Source organism: Oncorhynchus tshawytscha, linkage group LG04 (genome assembly GCF_018296145.1).
Source record: "Oncorhynchus tshawytscha isolate Ot180627B linkage group LG04, Otsh_v2.0, whole genome shotgun sequence".
NCBI classification, from domain to species: Eukaryota; Metazoa; Chordata; class Actinopteri; order Salmoniformes; family Salmonidae; genus Oncorhynchus; species Oncorhynchus tshawytscha.
This window is the reverse complement of record NC_056432.1, coordinates 32,436,468-32,448,075: the sequence shown is the minus strand read 5'-3', so window position 1 is coordinate 32,448,075 and position 11,608 is coordinate 32,436,468. Positions and strand designations below refer to the sequence as shown.

At 45.2% G+C, this 11,608-nt stretch overlaps 1 protein-coding gene across 5 annotated transcripts; it reads left to right on the top strand.

The window, feature by feature from the left end:
- The first annotated feature begins 324 nt into the window (after window positions 1–324).
- Window positions 325–10,811, top strand: LOC112248563 (dnaJ homolog subfamily B member 5-like). 5 transcript variants are annotated; one of them, XM_042320641.1, is made up of 5 exons: window positions 337–395; window positions 585–856; window positions 2,181–2,433; window positions 3,145–3,800; window positions 10,545–10,811. In XM_042320641.1, the coding sequence occupies exons 3-5, from the start codon at window positions 2,223–2,225 to the stop codon at window positions 10,776–10,778; spliced, it is 1,101 nt and encodes a 366-aa protein (XP_042176575.1). In that variant the 5' UTR covers window positions 337–395; window positions 585–856; window positions 2,181–2,222; the 3' UTR covers window positions 10,779–10,811. The 5 variants fall into 5 exon arrangements, 4 of the variants coding, with proteins under 4 accessions (XP_042176574.1, XP_042176575.1, XP_042176577.1 ...); XM_042320640.1 differs by having other exon boundaries at window positions 325–856; XM_042320643.1 differs by lacking the exons at window positions 337–395; window positions 585–856 and adding an exon at window positions 1,182–1,286.
- The last annotated feature ends 797 nt before the right edge of the window (window positions 10,812–11,608 follow it).

Below are 11,608 nucleotides of genomic sequence, written 5' to 3'. Positions count from 1 at the left end.
ATTGGGAAGGAGACACAGGCTGCGTCTCAGCAGTCTAAAATGGCCTCTCCTCTTTATTTCTACTGAACTGACAACATTGGATGAATGGAAGTGACGTAAGATTTATGTAAGATTTGTCAATTAAGGAAAGGACACAAGGAGAGGCAGCCACTTAAGACTATTGAAATGTACCCCTGGTCTCTGTGCTGAGTGAGAGAGACTGACTCATTCCTCAGGCTTCTCTGTCTGTCTGCCTGCCTGCCTGCGTGCGCGTGTGCGGGAAGGTTCTAGTCCCTGACTGCCAGTGATCACATGTACCAACTCTGTTTATATCACAGCTCAGCCTGGAGTACCATCCACGGGCATACACACAAACACACACCGCCTCAGCCTGGAGTACCATCCACGGGCATTGGGTAAATCTGCCTAGGGCTCTGCTATCACACTCTCTCTCTCACACAGACAGACAGTCAGACAGACAGACAGTCAGACAGACTCCTAATATGTCTCTGTTTTCTTTTAGAGTAGAATCCCAGCTCTCTCAGAGTGAAGCAGAGCCATGATGTAGACTAATCCTAAACTTCAGACTGTTTATCTCCTCCCAGGAATGGAAGTCAAGTAAACCAACATCTCACTTAGTGGATCAATGATTAAATGGATTGGATAAATTGACTCGGGTGAAGTTAATTTGATAAACGCTTCAATCAGCGCAACAAATGATCTAGACAGTCAGGCTGTATTTTCCCATCCGCTCGGAGTGGATTGGAACAAAGCGCGCTGCGCGTTGAACTGGCAGAGTTCGACCCGCAAATCAGCTGTCGTGCGGAGGAGCGGCGAGGGACAGTTGGTGAAGTCCAGAGACAGTCACTAGCATACGGTAAGACGCTACGAAAACACACCGGCTACGGACTAATTTACTAGACTAACTCGAAGTAGATATGGCCTAGGCTATTTCAGCTTATGGCCAGGACAGGAATTGGGTTGTTGCTGTGGGCCTACGCTGTATTTCTCCTCAGACGTTTAACATCGTAAGTGGAAATAAGTGTTGAAGGTCTATTTAATTTAAACAGAACCACACCGCATAACTATGTGATTTTGAGTCACTGATTGAATGGCATGGGTTTTGGTTTTATTCGCCTAATTGACGTCAGAGCGTTGTTCTGTCACCAACTATTTCGGAACCGGTGAGCAGTTGAACTCTGACGTCACACAATAAAGACCCGAGAGGGATACCAGGGCGGGAGAGAAGAGAGGGACGGGGATATGTTCATCTGATCTGCCGATTTTTCTACTGAAAATTATAACGGGTAGGAAACGTTTAATTTCATCCTTCTATTCTTATGTGTTCTCTCCGCACCGCTCACTGTCAGTTTCCACCGCTGTCATTGAAGCCTGTGGAATAGCTGGTGTTGCACCACTCCGGTTTCTGCATTGGTCAATCGATAGGTTCGATTCTCACACTGAGAGGCGTTGTTGTCTCTTGACATATTTGCCGGTAATAGTCTACAATTAGCCTACCTGGCGGAACAACGACAGCGAAATTCGGTGCGGCGCAGATCGGCTCTATAATGGATGACAGGTGCTGTTTCTTTGTCTCATTTTCTACCGTAGAGATTCACAGTGATGAAGATATTTGCAGGAAAACCTAAATAACAACCATACATAGGCCATATAAATAGCCTACCATCTGTTGTAGTTTATCCAGCTATAAAATAGCTCGCAGGGCAGACTGTAGCCTACAGTGACAGACGCATAGTGTCATATTTAGGCTAACAGGACTGCGGTTTTATAAGACTACTGATAGCATGTGTGTGTGTGTGTGTGTGTGTGTGTGTGTGTGTGTGTAGCAGATAGTGAGGTGTCAGATGGTAGGGAGTTCCTCACATTCACTAACTTTGAGCTTTTACTACACTGCCATGGCAACACCTTACCTCATTACCATAGCAAGTTCCACACATCATCTGTGATGGAGTAAAGACTTCAAGATTCATTAGAATACTCACATGTGTGTTTAGAATACGTGTGTGTGTGTGTGTGTGTGTGTGTGTGTGTGTGTGTGTGTGTGTGTGTGTGTGTGTGTGTGTGTGTGTGTGTGTGTGTGTGTGTGTGTGCCTCACCAGAGAGCCAGGCTGTGTGGATCCGTTTTTTTCAGGCCCAGGAGTATGCCTAACCCAGTAACCTTTCTCTCCCTCTACCTCCAGAGTGCCAGGGTGTGTGTTGGGGGTCACAGAAAGGTCGTTGCCATGGGGAAGGACTACTATAAGACGCTGGGTATCCCTAAGGGTTCTAACGAGGAGGAGATCAAGAAGGCATATCGCCGCATGGCACTGAGGTTCCACCCAGACAAGAACACAGACGCAAATGCAGAGGACAAGTTCAAAGAGATCGCTGAGGCCTACGAAGTTCTGAGTGACCCCAAGAAGAGGGTCATCTATGACCAGCTAGGAGAGGAGGGTAAGAGAAAGAGAGGGTGCTCAGCATTCTGAGAGTGTTGTCGGTGTGATTATATAATTGTCATGAAGTAATTTATCGTTATGTGTGTGTGTGTGTGTGTGTGTGTGTGTGTGTGTGTGTGTGTGTGTGTGTGTGTGTGTGTGTGTGTGTGTGTGTGTGTGTGTGTGTGTGTGTGTGTGTGTGTGTGTATGTGTGTGTGTGTGTGTGTGTGTGTGTGTGTGAGAGAGAGAGAGAACACTGAGCAGACTCCTTTCTTTATTTAGCTATCCCCCCTACCTCACCCTTCCACCTCTACCCACTGACAGTCTGACTGTGTGTTCTCTTCTGTCTGACCAGGTCTTTCCACAGTGTGTTTGCGTCTCTCAGATAGGCCTGAATCCATGCGGAGGCAGAGATAAGAATAGCAGTGAGGTGGTGTGTATGTGTGTGTGTGTTTAGCAGTGGGTAGTCTTCTCTGTTTCTGTAGCAGCAAGGCTCTTGCTAGACCCCCCTCACCGGATCCTGTGGGAACTCTCTCACCCACATGAGTTCGCTCTGACTGCTACTCATGCCTCCAGGGCCTCCACTCCTCAAACTCCCTCCTACCTGCTGTAAACAAATCTCTAAAACGATTTAACTCTCTCCTTTCTCTACGGAAGGGGAATTAGGCTACAGGTATGTATGTGAGTGTGTGTACTCACAGCCTTCTCTCTCTCTCTCCCTCTCGGTCAGGTCTGAAGGCGGGGGGCAGTAGTGGTCAGTCTGGGGTTCCTGGTGGGTCGTACCACTACACCTTCCATGGGGACCCCCATGCCACCTTCGCCTCCTTTTTCGGCGGGTCCAACCCCTTCGATATGTTCTTCGGACCGCACCGCAACCACCACAACCGCTCCAACGGCGTCCACTCCAAGGTCCCCAACGACCATGACATGGAAACAGACTTGGATGAGGAAGACCCCTTCGCCTCTTTCACACACTTCGGCTTCCCCGGGGGGGTCAACGGCTTCCCTGGCCATGGCGGGGGCAGGAGGAGGGGGGTGCAGTCGGAGCGTTTGGGGGGGTCCAGGAGGCAGCAGGACCCCCCGGTCGTCCACGAGCTGAAGGTGTCTCTGGAGGAGATCTTCCATGGTTGCACCAAGCGGATGAAGATCACCAGGAGGAGGTTGAACCCTGATGGCAGGAGCAGCTGTACGGAGGACAAGATCCTGAACATCGTGATAAAGAGGGGATGGAAGGAGGGCACCAAGATCACCTTCCCTAAGGAGGGGGACGAGACACCAGAGAACATTCCTGCAGACATCGCCTTTGTGCTCAGAGACAAAGGACACGCCCACTTTAGGAGAGATGGCTCCAATATCATCTACACAGGCAACATCAGTCTGAAGGAGGTAGGAGCTGTCTGTCTGTCGCTCTGTCGTTCTGTCTGTCGCTCTGTCTTTCTCACACAGCCTTTATCTCCACAAATACATTATTACAAAACTAGCAGCCTGTGACAAAGTGCTCTTTTACTTTCTTTCTCTCTCCTTCAATCCACAAATACCCTACAGAACACTCACATAGAACTGGAGGCCTGTGGTACTAACCTGTTCAGACAATATTTGAAATGTTCTACTCTACAGGAGATCAAACTCTATCTGCCTCTAGGTTTTCACAAGGGTGTGTGTGTTAATATTATTTTAGTAAGTGGAGATGTTCTAATGAAGAGCATCAAAAGTCACATCTCTCTCTCTCCTACTCTTTCTCCCTCTCTCTCTCTCTTTCCTTCTCTCTCTCTCTTTCCTACTCTCTCTCTCTCTCCCTCTCTCTCTCTCTCTCTCTCTCTCTCTCTCTCTCTCTCTCTCTCTCTCTCTCTCTCTCTCTCTCTCTCTTTCTCCTCTCTCTCTCTCCTAATCTCTCTCTCTCTCTAATCTCTCTCTCTCCTACTCTCTCTCTCTCCCTACTCTCTCTCTCTCCTATTCTCTCTCTCTCTCTCTCCTACTCGCTCTCTCTCTCCTACTCTCTCTCTCTCCTACTCGCTCTCTCTCTCCTACTCTCTCTCTCCTACTCTCTCTCTCTCTCTCTCTCCTACTCTCTCTCTCCTACTCTCTCTCTCTCCTACTCTCTCTCTCTCCTACTCTCTCTCTCTCCTACTCTCTTTCTCTCACTCTTTCCTACTCTCTCTGACTCAGAGCCCCAGGCACCTCTAACAGCAGTACACTGGTGTTCATGTTTCTAGCACTAGGCTGTGGGCAGTGGTGGAAGATGTGTGTGTGTGTGCAGTTAAACATGGGTACTCCACCTAAAAGAGGCTGTTCCTCTGAGTACATGACCTTGTTCAACACATCCCTCCAGTCTATCTGTGAAGTGAGCTGAGCTCTGGGTGGGCAGACTGAGTGCTGTGCAGAATGTAGCTCTGGCGCTGCAGTGTGAGTGAGCCTGGGGGAATGTGTTGTCCCTGTGTGACAGGCCCACTCACACTCTGCCCTGTCCTGCCTCATATGTCTTCCTTTATGATAGCTCTTTTAATGAGCACAACCATTGTTATGGTACTCACCATGTAGTGCAAAAACACACAATAAAGGATTTATACACTTAGACAGCTCTCTTTCTCTTTTATACAGAGAGAGGGTGAGACACACACACACAGATAGAGAGAGAGACAAGAGACACAGAGAGAGAGAGAGAGAGAGAGAGACAGAGAGACAGAGAGAGAGAGAGACAGAGAGACAGAGACAGAGAGAGAGACAGACAGAGAGAGAGACAGACAGAGAGAGAGAGACAGAGAGACAGAGAGAGAGAGAGACAGAGAGACAGAGAGAGAGAGAGACAGAGAGACAGAGAGAGAGAGACAGAGAGAGAGACAGACAGAGAGAGAGACAGAGAGAGAGAGACAGAGAGACAGAGAGAGAGAGAGACAGAGAGACAGAGAGAGAGAGACAGAGAGAGAGACAGACAGAGAGAGAGACAGAGAGAGAGACAAAGAGAGACAGAGAGAGAGAGAGAGAGAGAGCGACAGAGAGAAAGAGAGAGACAGAGAGAGAGAGAGACAGAGACAGACAGAGAGAGAGACATAGAGAGAGACAGAGAGAGAGAGGATTGTGGTGTGAGGGTGGTATTCTGACAGACAGTTCATTTAATTAAACCTCTATTCCTGTGTGGTCACAAGCTCAGCTGTGACCAGCCTGTGAAATGAAACACTCTTTTATAGTTCCAATATAGCTGCCATTTATCTACTGCCTATATTAATGGACTGGCTAATGGCAGACCCTAAACAGGAGCTTGTTAAGTACATACTGTATTAATTATACAAGTACCGCAGTGCTCAGATAAGCTCATTAACCAGGAGGCCTGTTTTACTGCTGTCATAAACTGTTCTATCTTAATGTCATATACTGCCATAGAAATATCTTTTAGTTATGAGATAGTGCACTACTCTTCGTGCATTAAACATGTAGGGAATAGGGTACCATCAGGGACACAGACCTAGTTGATTCAGTCCGTATTTCGGAAGTTCAGCGCTGTCGCGTGATTGAAACGTAAAGGTCATTTCCGATGGGAACATTGCCTAGCACTGTTGGAGCTAGGAACACAAGCATTTCTCTACACGCGCAATAACATCTGCTAAATAGGTGTATAACCATTCAAATTTGATTTGATTTACATTTCAAACGTGCTACAGCGCTGAACTGCCGCGATACGGATTGAATCGAGCCCCTAATGTATCCAGTAAAGACAATAAATGCTCATTTAGATCCAGTGAAGGAGAGAGACCTGAGAGACACCGGAGAGAGACCGGAGAGAGACCGGAGAGAGGTGAGGAGGGAGGAAGGGGAGATGTTGAAGGGAGAGAGAGTATTGGGTATTTGGGTTATCTGAACCATTATCTGAAAAATATAGTTTAACTGGAGCTGCCAGGGAGCTCTGCTTCCATCCAACAGGAAGGTATGATTACAGAGGCCTGGCACTGGGCGCTGTTGACGGGCTGGCTGCTTTTATACACTCCGTTAGCTATGCTGGCTGGGTTTTGGCCCTAAAATAGCTGGGTCAGACCCTATGCTAGCTACACCAGCTGGCTTTAGGCCCTCTATTTTACACAGGCTTTAGGTCTAACAATAACAAGCCCAATGAGAGCTACATTGCAGAGTGCAGAGCTGAAGGCTCTTTAGTCTGCTAAAGACAATTGTTACCTCTGCATTATGACCATTCAATGACCTCTACCAAGGATGTCTGGAGTCTGGACCTTTATGTCATCACTGGAGCCGGTGGCCTTAACCTGCAACTGCAGGCTTCAAGCCCTGCTGTCTCTCCGGCTGTTCTCTCTAAATCAGGACAGTTTGCCATTCGGCGTCAGTGTGAAAAACAGGAAGGAAGAACACACACACACAATCATACTTAGAAGGCTATCGCTAACTCTAAGAGGAACTTGACTTCTGATATTACAGAGAAATATGCTATATGCATTGGCAAAGACAACATAGCATGTGATAACGCTTAGGCAATGGTTTCTGGATGCCTTATGTTTTGGAGGGTAGGGGGGTTGAGGTGCGGGGGTTAGTAAACACTGGATTAGGCAACTGCTAACTGGGACTGTTGACACCTGATTGGGCAACTTGTAAGCACTAAACTGGAACATACAATTCAAAATAGTTTTATGTTATTGAATTGGGACTGGAAAACTGTAAGCCTACTGCACATAGTCAGAGTTTGAATTTATCAGGAGTGGTATATATTATTCTGGTGCTGCCTTGTCTGAGCTGAGGCTTACATCATTAGACCGGCTTTATGTCAGCTGTCTGTGTGTCTCCAGTGTCATGGCATCCTGTCTAGGGGCTGGATTCGAACCATAGAGCAGAATGTCATTTTTTGTAGCGCGGTTGAAATGTTAAGGTAATTTTTGATTGAGGCGGCATATGCAGCGTTTACCGAGAATGCAGTCACCGTGAACGCGGAAACATTGTCTTCAAATTTCAATCGTGCTTATCTTCGGCGCTAATGATTCAATCTAGCCCTAGATAGTGTTGGGCGGATTACTTTAAAAATGTAATCTGTTGCGGATTACAGTTACATGAAAATAAAGTAATCGGTAACGTGATCCTTTGGATTACTTTGGGATTACCAGATATTTTAAAACATAAAAAAATGTTCACCTAATACAGTATTATTTAACTGAGTAACATTAGTCTTTCTAAATGGGGGACTATTGTGAGAGCATAAAGATCCTACAACTCATATGTTTGATATGTGAGAGCATAAAGATCCTACAACTCATATGTTTGATATGTGAGAGCATAAAGATCCTACAACTCATATGTTTGATATGTGAGAGCATAAAGATCCTACAACTCATATGTTTGATATGTGAGAGCATAAAGATCCTACAACTCATATGTTTGATATGTGAGAGCATAAAGATCCTACAACTCAAGTGTTTGATATGTGAGAGCATAAAGATCCTACAACTCAAGTGTTTGATATGTGAGAGCATAAAGATCCTACAACTCAAGTGTTTGATATGTGAGAGCATAAAGATCCTACAACTCAAGTGTTTGATATGTGAGAGCATAAAGATCCTACAACTCATATGTTTGATATGTGAGAGCATAAAGATCCTACAACTCATATGTTTGATATGTGAGAGCATAAAGATCCTACAACTCAAGTGTTTGATATGTGAGAGCATAAAGATCCTACAACTCAAGTGTTTGATATGTGAGAGCATAAAGATCCTACAACTCAAGTGTTTGATATGTGAGAGCATAAAGATCCTACAACTCAAGTGTTTGATATGTGAGAGCATAAAGATCCTACAACTCATATGTTTGATATGTGAGAGCATAAAGATCCTACAACTCAAGTGTTTGATATGTGAGAGCATAAAGATCCTACAACTCAAGTGTTTGATATGTGAGAGCATAAAGATCCTACAACTCAAGTGTTTGATATGTGAGAGCATAAAGATCCTACAACTCAAGTGTTTGATATGTGAGAGCATAAAGATCCTACAACTCAAGTGTTTGATATGTGAGAGCATAAAGATCCTACAACTCAAGTGTTTGATATGTGAGAGCATAGTCACAGGGCTCCATACCAACATTTTCAGTTGTCTGGACCATATGGTCGCACCAAGATTTTGTTGCAGGGTCACGCAGTAGAAAACACGAGTTGCCTAATCATCTTATTAAGTAATTAAACCTGCTTCATTAAGTACTAGAATAAAATGGTATGATCAATAAATTAATTTGAATGCACAATTCCAGATATTTTTATGATGCACACCCTAAATTGTCACGAATTTTGAGTTGGACAATTAGGCAATTGTATATTACTGTCAAAATACATTCCCAGCATTTTAGAGATTAAGTAACTATTTTAGGGCACAAAAAATCACAAACAAATTAATTTGGGGCTAATTCACCAAATGAGGAAGTAGTTAGCTAGATTGCAAACAATACATCTAGCCTAATATTAGACTACTGATAGTTAGACTACTGATAGTTAGACTACTGAGAGTTAGACTACTGAGAGTTAGACTACTGAGAGTTAGACTACTGAGAGTTAGACTACTGATAGTTAGACTACTGAGAGTTAGACTACTGAGAGTTAGACTACTGAGAGTTAGACTACTGAGAGTTAGACTACTGAGAGTTAGACTACTGAGAGTTAGACTACTGATAGTTAGACTACTGAGAGTTAGACTACTGAGAGTTAGACTACTGAGAGTTAGACTACTGAGAGTTAGACTACTGATAGTCTGCCGTAGTATTTACACCAGTAAATGTAATATATAGGCCTATGTTGTCACCTTGAATGGCCGACGTGAGTGCCCTATGTTCAATAGTAAGAGTTGATAAATAGAATTCAGACCTACAGAACGCTGGGTCCCAGTTCTCTTCAGTGTTATTCTGGGATTGCGTCTTGAAATATTGCGCAATCAGAAAGCATTTCTCTACTGCTACGGACAGAGCTCACAACGGAGAAAGAGGGAAAGTGCAACGCAGCAAGCAGAAACTCTATGACGACTGTCTGACCAGAAGGCTAGGTGTAAAGTTTTGGAAGCCTTACCTATTCATTCAACCAGTTCAATACTAAAGAAGCCATCCATCCTTGATGAGAGGTCAGCAGAATGATAGAACCTTTAAGAGCGTGTGAGAAGTCTTGAGGGTGCGCAAAATGAAAGTGGGCAAATGCTGGCAAAGTTTTACAAATGTTGCCTCTTGAGATTAGATGAAGTAATCCCAAATGCAATCAGTTGTTTTTAAGAATGCAAGCATAATCAGATTATTCATTTTTGTAATTAATCCAAGCTGATTAGTTACTTTGTTTTTGTATTCTGATTACTCAGTTACTACCCAAGGATCAGTTTTCTTTTACTTAATTGTAGGGTGCAAAACTGACCTAAGATGAGTCTCTCTCTCTGTCTGTCTGTGTGTGTGTGTGTCTGTGTGTGTGTGTGTGTGTGTGTGTGTGTGTGTGTGTGTGTGTGTGTGTGTGTGTGTGTGTGTGTGTGTGTGTGTGTGTGTGTGTGTGTGTGTGTGTGTGTGTGTGTGTGTGTGTGTGTGTGTGTGTGTGTGTGTGTGTGTGTGTGTGTGTGTGTGTGTGTGTGTGTGTGTGTGTGTGTGTGTGAGAGAGAGAGAGAGAGAGAGAGAGAGACCACGACCTCAGCTTATTCGGTCTTACTTCATTAGCTGTAGAAATGAGACCACACTCTAAAATTAGCCTCCTGTGCACTCTACAACCCCCCAACTATAAACCCTACACACACCGGGGTTTTCCAAGCTCAGGAAACTTGTTTAAGTGTCAGAGAGGGAATGATCCATTGTAGATGATGATGTCATTCTGTTCCACTCTGAGCGCCAAGTCATGTTCTCTAATGTTCTCCAGCTGAATCTGTGTTCTAGACTGCTAAACTGGAACAGATACTAGTTTTCTAAGTCCATAGCTCCCGAAACACACATTTTCACCTATCCTTAATCACTGAATTAGTTAACAACTAACAACATATGATTTTGTCATCATTGGGTGTGAGTAGAACAACTCTGTGCAACGCCAAGAGGAACAGATTGAGAATCACTGTTGTAATGAAGCAGTCATATAGTAAACATGCTTGTGTCATATGATACAGTAGTAAACCCTCTCCTATCCCCCTCCCCCAGGCGCTGTGTGGCTGTACGGTGAACATTCCCACCCTGGATAACCGCGTCATCCCGCTATCCTGCCATGAGGTCATCAAGCCGGGGACGGTAAAGCGGCTGAGGGGGGAGGGCCTGCCCCTCCCTAAGAGCCCCACTCAGCGCGGCGATCTCATTGTAGAGTTCACGGTTCGCTTCCCAGACAGGATCCCTCCCCAGTCCAGAGAGATCATCAGACAACACCTACCCCAGTCTTAGGACAACCCCCCTCCCAGACTCATTACCCCCTACACTCCTCCCTTCCCCAACCCCCAGACTCATTACCCCCTAACCCACCCCCCAGACTCATTACCCCACTCCCCACCCCCCAGACTCATTACACTCCTCCCTTCCCCACCCCCCAGACTCATTACCCCCCCCCCCTTGCCATCCCTCCCCACCCCACCACATACACACAAACCGTTTTTACCAGTTGGACCCAACCCATCTTCCCCCATTTCAAGATCTCACTGTTTCTACCACACAACATTACATGGACACTATTTTTAAGGGAAAGGTTTTTTTCTGGGAATGACAAGAGGGCCTCCAGTTTTCGGATGTTTTTATTTCTTTTCGCCCAAGCGCACACACACGGACATGGCGAAGTGATACGGAGGAACGGCTCAGCGTGGCTTTGGCTTTTACCGGAACTCCTTTTCTTAATGCTCTTCTTTTCTACACATTTATCAAGGGTTTTATACATCCCCCTGATCCTCCTCTTCTTATGGAGGAGTTGAGAGGAACACTTGATTTGAAAAAGAGAAGATTGTCCAGGATTTTCCAGAGGAAAGTTGAAAGTGGATTATTTGATTGTTTATCTACCAGCAGCTTCAGTCTCTGCTCCCCATTTTAACGTAATCATCTGTTTCTAATGTTTAATAAAGCATCATGTGTGAACTCTGTGTTATCTGCTGGACGAGGCTACTGCTCCAGCCACTACTACCAGATCCTCCCAGTGCAGAACAACTGACACAGATGTATAGTTTGGCAAACATATTTTGAGATTTGGATTTGCTCACCATAATCCACACTCGAAGTGCAAATGAGCA

Excerpts from the sequence above, each read along its gene's own strand:
- LOC112248563 (XM_042320640.1), top strand. The coding sequence starts at position 2,223 with ATGGGGAAGGACTACTATAAGACGCTGGGTATCCCTAAGGGTTCTAAC. Across the intron at positions 2,434-3,144 it reads TGACCAGCTAGGAGAGGAGG|GTCTGAAGGCGGGGGGCAGT; the intron begins GTAAGAGAAAGA and ends CCTCTCGGTCAG. Across the intron at positions 3,801-10,544 it reads GCAACATCAGTCTGAAGGAG|GCGCTGTGTGGCTGTACGGT; the intron begins GTAGGAGCTGTC and ends CCCCTCCCCCAG.